At 44.2% G+C, this 13,202-nt stretch overlaps 1 protein-coding gene across 1 annotated transcript; it reads right to left on the bottom strand.

The window, feature by feature from the left end:
• Positions 1-433: 433 nt before the first annotated feature.
• On the bottom strand, positions 434-12,415 carry LOC120915415 (transmembrane protein 26-like). Its single transcript, XM_040325895.1, has 3 exons — positions 11,784-12,415; positions 8,153-8,288; positions 434-1,133 (listed from the first exon to the last, which is right to left on the bottom strand). The coding sequence occupies exons 1-3, from the start codon at positions 11,993-11,995 to the stop codon at positions 558-560; spliced, it is 924 nt and encodes a 307-aa protein (XP_040181829.1). The 5' UTR covers positions 11,996-12,415; the 3' UTR covers positions 434-557.
• Positions 12,416-13,202: the final 787 nt, after the last annotated feature.

Below are 13,202 nucleotides of genomic sequence, written 5' to 3'. Positions count from 1 at the left end.
GTTGTGATTGGACACGGCCGTCATGTGATCAGGAGGGCCAATCACAGAGCCCTCCTGCCGATCGGAGATGCGCCATGTCCGGGTGACACAAGTGACACGAGCGCATCGTGATCGCGCCGCTGCGCCCGCACGCAAGATCCCCCTCCTTCTGAGGGATGTCCCTGAACGTCCACTCAGAAGGAGGAAGCTCCCACCTGGCCTTATATATGCAGTGGCCGGGTGGGATGTGGCTATGCAACAGTCAGGTAAGGGGTACTAAAAGGTGTGAAAGTAATTCTGTGTATGTCTCTAATCAATACTAATACTACTAATACTTTGTACTCCTTTGTACTAACTTAGGGAGTCCAAACTGGCTGAATGCAAATAAGGCAAAATACAGAAACAGTTTAATTCATGCTAGTTTTCTTGCTACTAAAGGTTAACTCTGCTGGACATCACTATTTCATAAGTAACATGAAGTTGACACTCCCATAGGTCAATCCTGTTTATATACTACTGGTCAAAACTTCATGCACTCTTCCCCCTTCCCTAATTCCCAGTTCTAAAATTTTATTTCATTAATTTTGTTCATATTTATTCCTCTCCCGCCTATCTTTGTATAATAACGCACCAAGCCTGTATGTTTCTAATGCAAGTTTTAAAATGTTTTTAAAAATGAAGAAAACGATAGAATCGGTAACTTCTCCAAGTAAAATTACCACGTAAACTCGATAAACAAGAAATGGTCCATCGTGCATTGTAACAGTGATAAGGAAGTTTTGTACTTCGTTAGAGCTGCAAATAGCCATTTTGTGCATTTTAACATCTGATAATGACAACGACTCCTCTGTGACGCTCGTTTTCTGAGACTTTGGTGCTGGTTCCTCTTGTGTGAGCACAATTGTGAACTGTGTGATGGTCCAGCAAAAGAGACACAGGCCTACAATGGCTACAGTTGGATGAGCATTCACGCTCTTTTCTCGAATTAGCTGTAAAAGATCCAGTATGTCGGCCCCTAACCCAAGGTAGATCAGGAGAAGCTGAGAAAGCTGTTCTCTGTTCAGGCCACCTTTTGGCATCAACCAGCGTCCCAGTATCAGGACTACGATCAGTGCCTGCTCCAAAACTTGGACAAGAGTGGATTTCTCCTGGAACTTCTCGGAAAGATTAGAACATTAAGGCAAATTAGAATGAACATAATATTAACAAACATATAAACAGTTCTTCAAATAAGTAAATATGTGGTTGGACAGGAACACCTGAGGCCCTATGCACACTGGGTAGTTAGCCCTGATGCATGGAGCTCTGGTGGAGGACACAGTTGTCCCATCCTGCCTGCTGCCAGCAGCCTACCAAACTCTATGACAGATGTTGTGGTTAGACAGGGCTGGAAGGTGCAACTAATGTTATGAATCTTTAGGTCTGTATGCACTCATACAGACCTAAAATATGTAACCATGCTAATAATGTATAGAAAACAACTTGACCTCAGCAGCTGCTAGTGGGTGTATTCCTTCTTACAGAAATTGCAAATTTGATTGGAAATGAATAACAGTGCTAATAACTAAAGTGCTCCAAAATATAAAGTGCAATTGTTCTGCACCAAAGAAATCTGCATTTTTATGCAACTAGCTAATACTAAAGTGTTCCAAAATATTTAAAGTGTAACTGTGCTACAATAAAGTTCTCCAATAAAATCCACTATTTTTGCAACTAATTAATACATCCACGTGTATGAATTAATTACCCTTCATTCAAATATATCAATACATCCACAAATGTAATTATAAATAAAGACTTAAAATAATTAACACCAAGTGCATAGATAATTATTGTGTAGTCCACAGTGCCCATGCTGATAAAGTATCTATTTAAGTGCAATTGTCATAAATCAAGTGCAAAAACAGCTTCTTGTGCTTTAGGGCCAGATTCACGTAGTTTTGTGGCGGCGTAACGTATCGTAGATACGTTACACCGCCGCAAGTTTTCATCGCAAGTGCCTGATTCACAAAGCACTTGCGATGAAAACTACGCCGGCGGGCCAATTCAAATGGGCGTGTGCCATTTAAATTAGGCGCGCTCCCGCGCCGGACCTACTGCGCATGCTCCGTTTCGCAATTCCCGTCGTGCTTTGCGCGCCGTGACGTAATTTTTTCGAACGGCGACGCGCGTATCGTACTTCTGTATTCCCGGACGTGTTACGCAAACGACGTTAAATTTTAAATTTCGACGCGGGAACGACGGCCATACTTTAGACAGCAATACGATTGCTGACTAAAGTTAGGGCACCCAAAATGACCACTAAATTTGCGACGGGAAACTAGACTAGCGGCGACGTAGCAAACGCGAAAATCCGTCGTGGATCGCCGTAACTCCTAATTTGCATACCCGACGCTGGTTTACGACGCAAACTCCCCCCAGCGGCGGCCGCGGTACTGCATTCTAAGATCCGACAGTGTAAAACAATTACACCTGTCGGATCTTATGGATATCTATGCGTAACTGATTCTATGAATCAGTCGCATAGATAGAAACAGAGATACGACGGCGTATCAGGAGATACGCCGTCGTATCCCCTTTGTGAATCTGGCCCTTAGTTCTTATGTCCCTTTTTAGCATGAATCACTCACCAGATCTCATTGACCACTAAAAATAAGTAGGTCAAAGAGCTCTATTGCATGTGGCGCTTTCAAAAAAATGATCTTTAGATTCTCCCAAATTCTCAGAAAACTTGATCTCCTTTCATATACAGACAGGCCAGTAGGAAACTGCAAAAACAAATATTTTACACCTCGTTCCACCATAACCACATGTAAAAACACAGACCGAGAAGAGATCCATTGCATACAACTCTATTAAAGTTAGAATCTGACGAATAAAACTGCAAACTCCAAGGAGCCAGCATGCTTTCCATTGTGAAGTGACATTGCACTTTATTTTGGAGGACTTCAGTTGTTACCTCTGGGACAAATGCCTGGAATGCTCACTTTTTGCATTACAGGTGTTCATTCCCGAGGGCATACCGCCTGAAATGTTCATTGTGCTAGGTGCACCATTCAGCTACAGCAGCTGTCAGCCCTTAATGGTGTGTGACAGGTTGCCAGCAGCAGGGCTGGATGGGACATCTGTGAACTCCGCCCGGACCAACGGAACCCCATGCACCGGGACTAAACACCCTAGTGTATGTAAACCCTAACGATGAATATCTACTATATGCTGCCTTCTGGTCTTTTTAATATACCGTTGAAAGCATTTTGTTGTATCTGTTTGAAAAGTGCAAAGGAAAAAACTGTTAAAGTTAGGCCCCGTACACACGACCGAACATGTCCGCAGAAACTGGTCCGACGGACCAGTTTCAGCAGACATGTTCGGTCGTGTGTACGGCCGACCGGACAATTGTCCGGCGGATCGGACAGTTTCCAGCGGACAAATGTTTCTTACCATGCTAAGAAACATGTCCGCTGGAAGCCTGTCCGTCGGACATGTTCGGTCGTCTGTACAGACTCACCGGACATGTCCGATCGGCCGAAAGCCCTCGCATGCGTCGAAGTGATTTGACGCATACGTGGAAGCATTGACCTTCCAGGGCCGCACGCGTCGCCGCGTCATCGTCGTGACGCCGGCGTGGCCACGTCACTGCGTATCGTGTCCGCGCGGACGCAGCGGACATGTCTGCTAAAAAAAAGGGTCCGGCGGACCGTTTTCAGCGGACAGATCCGCTGGTGTGTACGAGGCCTAATTGTAAATCTTTTTTTTCTTTACAATATTAAACATGCCTGTCTAAAAACACAGATAGCATGGCTAGGCTCCGTCCCGCTCCCTCGTCACAGAATTTGAATGACAGCTGTCAGAGCCAATGGCTTCCGCTGATATCAAACTGCCCAGTGAGGATGAAGAGAACAGAGAGAGCTTCTGCTCTCATGCACAGTGCTTGATCAGGATCAGGATCAGGCTCAGGTAAGTATAAGGGGACTGAGGGAATTCTGTGTCACAGAAGGTTTTTTACCTTACTGCAAAGAATGCATTAAAGTAAAAAAAAAAAAAAAGAAAGAAAAGTTAAAGTAGAACTATAAGCAATTATTTTTTGATTTTGGATTGAGTAAAGAAGAGTTATAACCCCCAAAAGGTTTACCTTTACCACCTTTGTCCCATTGGGGAGATGTACCTTCATTTCTAGTCCCATAGCCAATCGGGAAGTGAGAGGAAAGCCCTGCTAAGGAAATCTCTTGCGGACCCCCAGGTCACCAGAACTAGTGTCCCAATTGGAAGATTTCCCCTCAATTACTTTTCTGGGGACAACCCAACATTTGAGATTTTCTTTTACTTTTACTTTCAATGATAATGGTAAACGGGACAAATAGAGAGGGGGAATCTATTTAACAGGGCCACAGACAGCAATAACAACTGACAGGGGTTCTAATTAATTTCCAATGGAAAATGAAAAACTTTTGCCTTTAGTTTTATTTTAACTTCTTAAACCATTTTAATGTTTCAGAAATTGAGCACTGTCCTGTGTTTTCTGCACACTTCATCTCTTATCTTCAGGACTTTGTTAACCACTTCAATACCAGGCACTTTCACCCCCTTCCTGCCCAAGGAAATTTTCAGCGCTGTCACACTTTGAATGATTTATTTCATTTATTTCCACACAAATATAGCCTTCTTTTGGTTGTATTTGATCACCACTGGCTGCTAAATAAGCGAGAAAATGACAAAGATATTTAAAAAAATAAAAAAAATTTTTTTTTTAGTTTCTGCTATAACATTTTGCAAATAAATATTATTTTTTATAAATTGAGGCCAGAATGTATACTGCTGTGTATATTATTGAGTCTGTAGGAAATGTATAGAGTCCACAAACTATTTATATATATATATATATATATTTATATATATATACATATATATAAATGAATCAATCCTGATGTACTGACAGACCCGAAAATGCTAGGACACTACAAATGACCGCTTTTTGGAAAGAATTAAAGTAATGAAGAGATTTAGTTTGTTATAATATTTTACACAAAAGTAATTTTTCTTCTTCACTGATGATGCTACACTCATAGGCGGCACTAATGGGCTGCACTGATAGGCAGCCCTGATGGGCACCAATGAGGCAGCACTGATGAGGCTGCATTGATATGCAGCACTGATGAGCTGCACTGATGAGCTGGGCTGATAGGCAGCACTGATGGGCACTGATATGCGGCACTGATGAGGCAGCACTAATATGCAGCACCAATGGGCTGCACTGAGCACTCATATGCAGCACTGGTGGGCTCTGATAGGCAGCACTGCTGAGCTGCAATGATAGGCAGCACTTATGGGCACTGGTGAGGCATCACTAATATGCCACACTGTTGGGCTGCACTGATGTGCTGCACTGGTGGGCACTGATTGTCAGCACTGATATGCAGAACTGATAGGTGGCACTGATGAGCTGCGCTGATGGAAACTGATGTGCTGCACTGATGGGCACTAATAAGCAGCACTGATAAACACTGATAGGTGGCACTGGCATTATTGGTGGCACTGATGAGCTGCACTTATGAGGACTGATAAGGTGGCACTGAGACATCACTGATGGGCTTTGATAGGCAGCACTGATAAGTGGCAATGATAGGCAGGACTGATGAGCTGCACTGATGGGCTGCACTGATATGGGGCACTGATGGGCTCTGATAGGCAATGATAAGGCAACACTGATGAAGCAACACTAATATGCGGCACTAATGAGCTGCACTGATAGGTAGCACTGGCACTGATGAGCTGCACTAATGGGCATGATACGTGGCACTGATGAGTTGCACTGATAGGCGGCACTGATGAGCTGCACTGATATCCACACTGAGCTGCACAAAAGGATAGCAACTTATCATCTGCCCGACTTCCCCAGCACCATGCAGAGCTTACTTGCAGTTGTTGTATAGTTCTTCCTCGTACTTGCTCTCAGCGGCACCACCCGCACTCCTTTCCCATCGAGCCTCTCAGGCCAGCCTTTGAATGAGGTCATGCTGGCCGGGACATCAAGCTCCACCCGACAGGGAAGTGTGCTGGACTCCAGGAGGAGAAGCATGCTCAGCCTCTGTGCACTGGTACCGTGTCGCAAGAGGCTGTTCTGCAAGGCAATGTATGTAGCGCCCGCTGGCTGGCTCACTGTCTGTATTGGGCCTATAATTTAGCTGCCTGGTGTCTGCAAGGCAATGCAGCAGCCCGCGGTTGGCAGACGGTAATTGTGTCTAGAATCAATGTATTGGACAGATATTACGGTAGGGGCTTGGACCTGCAGCTTCAATAGTCCCTACGTTAATCTGGCCCTGTCTACATCATGCTTGAAACTGAGTTTAGATCTTATTAAAGTGACTCTTAGAAAAGTACATGCGCTGCACATACTGGCCTGTTTTAGAAAATTCAAACATAAATCAGTGTACCAAATGCAATTAATGGGGGAGGAGTCGAGCTTGGTGACATTACACCGAAGTAGTGCTAATAGAGGTGTTAAGCTTGGTGAAGTTATGCCGGAGTGGCGCCGATAGAGGTGTTGAGCTTGGTGAAGTTATGCCAGAGTAGCACCAATAGAGGTGTTGAGCTTGGTGAAGTTACGCCGGAGTAGCGCTGATAGAGGTGTCAAGCTAGACAATATTGCTTGTAAAGCGTGTATCGTTTACCCTATAGTAAGTTCAATTTTAAGTGGGGTTTTAATAAAGAGTTGTTACGGAGTACACTATGCCTGTACTTTTTGGCTTGTTGCACATAAGCTGAGTCTGGGCGATCCTCAAGAGGGTGAAATCCTATGTCCAATTGTGGAGGAGTGAAGAGATTTGCCCAGGTGTAAAGAGAGAAGCAATTTTTATTTGCATGGAGGCGAGCAGGTCCTTCATCTGGTGACAGATTCTCAATATGCATGAGGAGAGTAGGCACAGGGTGCTTGGAATTACATGCTTATGTGCACAGATTCATGGAAGATTTTGTCTACATTGTTTTATTTATTATTCAGGATATATTCACAGTTTGTTGGATGTGTATGCTATCACATCTTTATGGGACTTTTTGTACTGTTTATTAATTGCATTTGTTTATTTATTGCTGCGCTACACTGATTTATGTTTGAATATTAATTTGAGGTCTTGTGGAATCACTTTACAGTGTTTGACTTGGCAGCATTATTCACATCTCTGCCACAGACTTAATGAGTGTCACCAGGGCGTCCCACAATCTTCTGCCACAAGATCGTGTAACCGACTGTACACTCGACACAGTTCCAACAAAAGTTACTCGACTCACGGTGCTTAGAATCTTTCAGCTGGACTGGCAGCACAGTGAGGTAAATCCGCCAGGGTACGTCCATCAATTGAATCCCACTGGTCCAGCTTCCTTAAACAGACAAGGTAGCGAAGGACCATCCCTGGATCAGTAGGCCCCAGAAACTCCTGGGCCCACTCTCAATTGCTAGGCCTCGGGCCAGCCAGACCCGAGGCTATAAAACAGCTCAGCATCCCTGAGGCTAGGAGGGCCCTCAGGTTGGGATTAGAAGACAAACCCCGTTAAACGGCGTCTGTCCCTTAAGTACCCCCCCCCCAGAATGCACAGCGGGTTGACCACACCCCTGAGCTTCTTCTGAGAGAGAGATACCCAATACATCCAGCCTGTTGCTTTTCCAACCATGACCTGTGGTGACAGCGACACCCACCGTCAGAGGGAAACCTGTGCAACCCAGCCGAAGTGAACAGAGCCAACAATTTGGAACAATCATTCTGAGCCAAAACTACTGCTCAGACAACTATAATTTTACACATAGCGCCTACTCAATGGGAGCAAGGCGCTACATAGGGTTAGATACAGTAGAGAGATTAGATTTAGAATGTGGCAGAGAGCAGGTTTAGAGTTAGCTGGCGTGTTTAGTGTGTATGGTGGCTAATAAGGGAACATAAAACTCATGCTCATGGATTTTTTCACTCATGTTTGTAGCCACCCAAATTAATTCTGCAAATCTTGGAGAGGCCATGCTTCCAAGACACATAAAGCTCATGGCTGCAATGAGTTTCTTTTAAGCTTTTGGTTTCCCTGATGCATTTTCTACATTGTTGGCCACCCAAGATAGAGACAGCCATAGTCATAGGATACATTCTTGGCAATTTGAAAGGCTATGGACTCGTCATTATCTCATACATACCACTCCTTGGTTCTTGTCACATGTTGTATTTGTTGTTACGTTGCTCTCTTTCTGTGCCAAATGTATAAGTTTAAGTTCCAGTAAAAAGATGGAAGGAATAGCGGCACACAGATAGATAAAAACCATGGGTGAGAACCTGTAATAGAACAGACTATGAATAAGTATCAGAATCTTCATCATCAAACATTTCAGGGTGTGTCAGATGTTTGGAATTTCCCACTGCTCACCATGGTTCCATTTGCCATCCGTTATGTCTCTACTGTGTCCCTGCAGGGCCGTAGTGACATAGCAGCCAGCAAACAGAACCACAGAAAGCACAGGTAAGTATTTTTACTCTTTTACAGGATAGCTAGTTTTTAATTTTTTAGTTTCTACATTTTTATTGACTTTTACCATGATAAACAAGCAAAGGGTAAACCGCATCTGTCATACATTCGGAAAATGTTGAGGGAAATACTTGTGTAAATTCTTATGTCACAACTATGTAACAATCAGGAAAGAACTAAATCACTGCTATGTGATGCTAAGCCTCAAGCAAAGTATGTCGTCCTACACTCCCCGTCACCCTATATGGGAGCAGACTGTGACAGGGGCAGGACAACATTGCCCAGCTCCAGACTAAATTGTTTAATGTTGGAAACCCCCCCCCCCTCCTGGTTTACACTGTTGAGAATTTCAGGACAGTGGTTCGGTCAGGTAGGTACTGAAACCATTAAAGATAGAACTAATGAAGAGCCAATATCAAGTCATAGGGACATAGCTCACTAACTCTTTAGAGAAATTATCAGGTGTAGTGAATAACAGAACCAGGAAGGTAGATTTTTCGAACTCACAGATAACACTATCAATCACCTACTATAATACAACTGTCAGAGTCGGTTCACACTAGGGCGACACGACTTCCAGCGCGACTTTCAGAGGCGACTCCGACACGACTTGAACATAAACCACAGGGCGATCTGGGGCGATTTACAACACAACTTGAAGTCATCTCCAGGACAGGAGACTTTCCAGTGGCCAATAAAACAACAATCAGCTCTGGGAGAGGGAGGGGGAGGGAGGGGGGCAGGAGAGGTTTGCCTGAGAAATGTATGTTATCTTCCTGGAAAGTCGCTTCAGTTAAGACAGTGATCAGACTTGGAGGCGACTTCCATTGAAATCAATGGGTACAAATCGCCTACAAGTCGAATTGAAGTAGTACAGGAACCTTTTCTGAAGTCGGATCGCCTTGAGTCGTGTGTATTAACACCGCTCCCATTCACTTCCATTGTTTTTCTCTACAGCGCGACTTGGGACGACTTGAGGCGACATGAAGTCGGATCGCAAGTCGCCCCAGTGTGAACCGGCTCTAAGTCTCACAACTCAACCTTGAGAGAGACTGTCTCGGCATTGTAAAGAAAAAGGAAAGGGAGAAAGGGATAGACAGAAGAATTAGGGTGAGAGGAGCTTGGTGTCTGCACCATACCTATGGTCAGAGCAAAGGTACATGAATATATGATGCCCAGGGTTCCCACGTTCGTTCAAGCAACACACTTCATTGATAATATTAGCAATTTTTTCATGTCTCATAATCCATGATATTTTATGTTTAAATCGACTGTAAGATACTAGAGGTGTCTTCCATGCTCCCACAATAGTGACCTTAGCTCCCAGCAGTATAAAGTAAATCAGCCATTTCAACGGACGCGGCCACTCATTAGGTAAAACATTAAGCAAGGCCAAGCTTGGCTGTTGATCAATAGGGAGCCCTGTCACCCTGCGGAGCATCAAGAACACCCTATTCCAGAATACCCTAATTTAAGGACATTCCCACCATACGTGCAGCATCGATGCCTGCAATGAACAGCCCCTGAAACATTCCGAAGTTGCCGTAGCATACATCCTGGCCAGGCGAGTCAGGACCAAGTATCATCTGATGAGTACCTTAAAGGGGTTGTAAAGAAAAAAATGGATATTGTACAATCAGATTGTATAGTGTATGGTTAGCTTTACAGTCTTCCAAGAACACACTTCTCCTGTTATCAACTATAGCTCTGCTCCACAGTTTTTTCATTTTTTTCTTCTGCTCCAGCATGCACACTCTGCTGAATGCAAAATGGAGGTGCAAAACAATTCAACAGCAGAGGAGGACACTGGCTGTGTGGCTGTGTATTGAGGGAGAATGGTGCTCATTTACAATGACAATGACTGGAGAAGCATGTGACGGCAGAGGTGGGCAGAAGCAATATGCTGGAGGTAGGGGGCAGGTGCCAGGGTGTGTGTTTAATGAGGTCAGCTGCTCAAGTGCTTCCTGATGTTCGGTTTACAACTAAACCAGCTGCGGATCACATGGGCACTGTTCTTCATTTCACAGACAAATCCGGGGTGAACCTTTGCCTGAATTCAGCCCTGAAACAGAGCCAAAGACACACAGCCCTTCTGTGCAGTGCGCTCCGCAGCTGCCCCCGGTGATATGTGAATCGGTTCCATAGAGAGCCAGTCATATTCTCCTCCTATGTGAATTGAATGTGGTAGGATGCAGAGAAACCCGCATCCAATTCACATAGGTGTGAACCCAGCCTCTCTCTACTAACAGTTTTCCCATCCTGCAGGGCATTTACAGAGAAGTCATGGAGGAGTTTTCTATAGAAGAAATTTGATGCCTGCTTTAGAATATAGGTAATGCTTTTTTATTTTCTGCAACAGAGGTAATAGAGCCTTATGTTTTTGTTTATCTGTAAATCTAATTTGCAAATCAGCTTCCCAACTACCTATTTTGCAAGATCACAAAAGCTTTATAAAATTGAGAAATACTATGCTGCGGTCTTTATTTTGCATAATCGCTTCATTCATAGAGCGAATAGGTTGCGAGAGGTGCCAAATGAACTGAGGCAACTGTATATATCTCCACTGATTCAAAAAAATTGGTGGGCTTCCCCACACAGAGACCTTATTATCGCATATTATTTCAATTTTTGTTTTGTGTCTTTTTGAAAATAGGGATAGGCATTCATGCATATTTGTCTATTTTTGCTGTATAGCTTCTTGAATTAGCACACTTCGTCACTGTTTCACATATTATTGCATATTATTGCATATTACTACATTTTTTTAATGAGGCCTAGGGATTCATGCATATTTGTTTAATTTATGATAACTAAGCTGTATTTTTCTTTGCATTATAATTACTGTATTTATCGGCGTATACCGCGCACTTTTTTGCCCACTTCGCCGACATATACCGAGCGCAGTACACTCGGGTATAGTCGTGCAGGCTCGGCTTCGCACGCGGTCACGTGCTGTGCGTCCTGTACGTCCTTTACGTGAGAGAAGCCGAGCCTGCCCGAGTATACCCGAGTGTACTGCGCTCGGTATATGCCGGCAGAGTGGTTAAAACACAGAGCGTGAAGCGAGGATCGGCTGAAAAACACAGCGTGGAGGACACCACGATTGCCGCAGAAGGACGCCGGACCGGACAAGGCCGCCGATGGACGTGATGGATGCCGGGCAAGACACAGACGAGGGGCATCCAAACTGTAAGTATTTCTTTTTTTTCCAGGAATTTTCCTTCTAGGTTGGGGGTGCGCGCTATACGCCCGGGCGCGTTATATGAAGATAAATACGGTATATATGCTATTACATATGGTATTACCATTTCCATTCTCCTTTGTCTGTTAACGCCAGTGTGATGGCCATCTCAATGAACAAGAGGACAATAATAAAGAGCAGATACATGTAATCATTATTCTTTGTCTCATCCACAGTACAACGTATCATAAAGATCCCATGTATACCAAAAAAAAAGCGACTGATAAAGGCTGACAGAAACTTCCGGCATTTTGACTTCCAGCTATTTGACTTCATTTTAGCATTGTCCAGTTATCTGTAAAAATATAAAATAATTTATATAAACTGTTTATATGTATGTGTATATTAGTTATTACATAAGCTAAATTATTGTTTGTTAATTATAAAGTCTGTGAAATGCTAATGCTATCCAGTAAACAGTGTAGCTGTCCAGCATATGTTTAGGTAGACTCTGCCCTCTCTCCTACCCCCTGCCAATGATTTTGAGGCTGGTCCAGACCACATATTCCCTTTTTGTCCTCCTCGGGGAACACATCAAGATTGAGTTCTCTTACCTTTTTTGGTTTACTGTTAGATGTCAGCTTCTGGATCTCTGGTGGGGCCATAAGTGGAGATGCGTTGTTTCCGAGTTATCAGCAGGACAGTTACCAAAAGGACACAGGCATCATAGCGCGTACTACTGCCGGTATTATGTATACAGTAAAACCTTGGTTTGAGAGTAACTTGGTTTGAGAGCGTTTTGCAAGACAAACAACATTTTTTCATAAATTTTGCCTTGATATACAAGCAATGTCTTGATATAGGAGTAGCGTCATGTCACAACTGAGTATAAAAGAGAAGAGAGGTGCCTCTAAGCCCTTGTACAGACGAGGGGACAGTCCGCTGAAAACGGTCCGCCGGACCGTTTTCAGCGGACATGTCCCCTCGGAGATTTCTGTCTGATGGTTGTACACACCATCAGACAGAAATCCGCGCGGACAGACAGCGCGGTGACGTGTCCGCGCCATCGCTGCGACGATGACGCAGCGACGTGCTCGACGCTGGAAGGTCAATGCTTCCACGCATGCGTCGAAGTGATTCGACGCATGCAAGGGATTGCGGCTGCTCGGACATGTACGGTGAGTCTGTACAGACGACCGAACATGTCCGACGGACAGGATTCCAGCGGACATGTTTCTTAGCATGCTAAGAAACATGTGTCCGCTCGAAAACGGTCGGGTGGACAAATGTCCGCTGGAAACCTGTCCGGTCGGCCGTACACACGACCGAACATGTCTGCTGAAACTGGTCAGTGGACCAGTTTCAGCAGACATGTTCGGTCGTCTGTACGAGGCATTAGTGTGGAAATATGGTTACATTTAATGACGATGTAGCACTATTTTTCTTTCTCTTTGCGGCTACTGAGGTATGATGGCGCAACCTGTATAGTATTTAGGAGCAGAGTCTTCATAATCAGTGTGATCTGGACAGGATCTCTAACAAG

This window comes from Rana temporaria, chromosome 10 (assembly GCF_905171775.1).
Source record: "Rana temporaria chromosome 10, aRanTem1.1, whole genome shotgun sequence".
Lineage (NCBI taxonomy): Eukaryota > Metazoa > Chordata > Amphibia > Anura > Ranidae > Rana > Rana temporaria.
The sequence above is the reverse complement of the archived record's forward strand: the minus strand, read 5'-3'. Positions and strand labels throughout refer to the sequence as shown.

Excerpts from the sequence above, each read along its gene's own strand:
- LOC120915415 (XM_040325895.1), bottom strand. The coding sequence starts at position 11,995 with ATGAAGTCAAATAGCTGGAAGTCAAAATGCCGGAAGTTTCTGTCAGCC. Across the intron at positions 8,289-11,783 it reads GACAAAGGAGAATGGAAATG|GTTCTCACCCATGGTTTTTA; the intron begins GTAATACCATAT and ends GTTCTATTACAG. Across the intron at positions 1,134-8,152 it reads GTGACAAGAACCAAGGAGTG|TTCCAGGAGAAATCCACTCT; the intron begins GTATGTATGAGA and ends CTTTCCGAGAAG.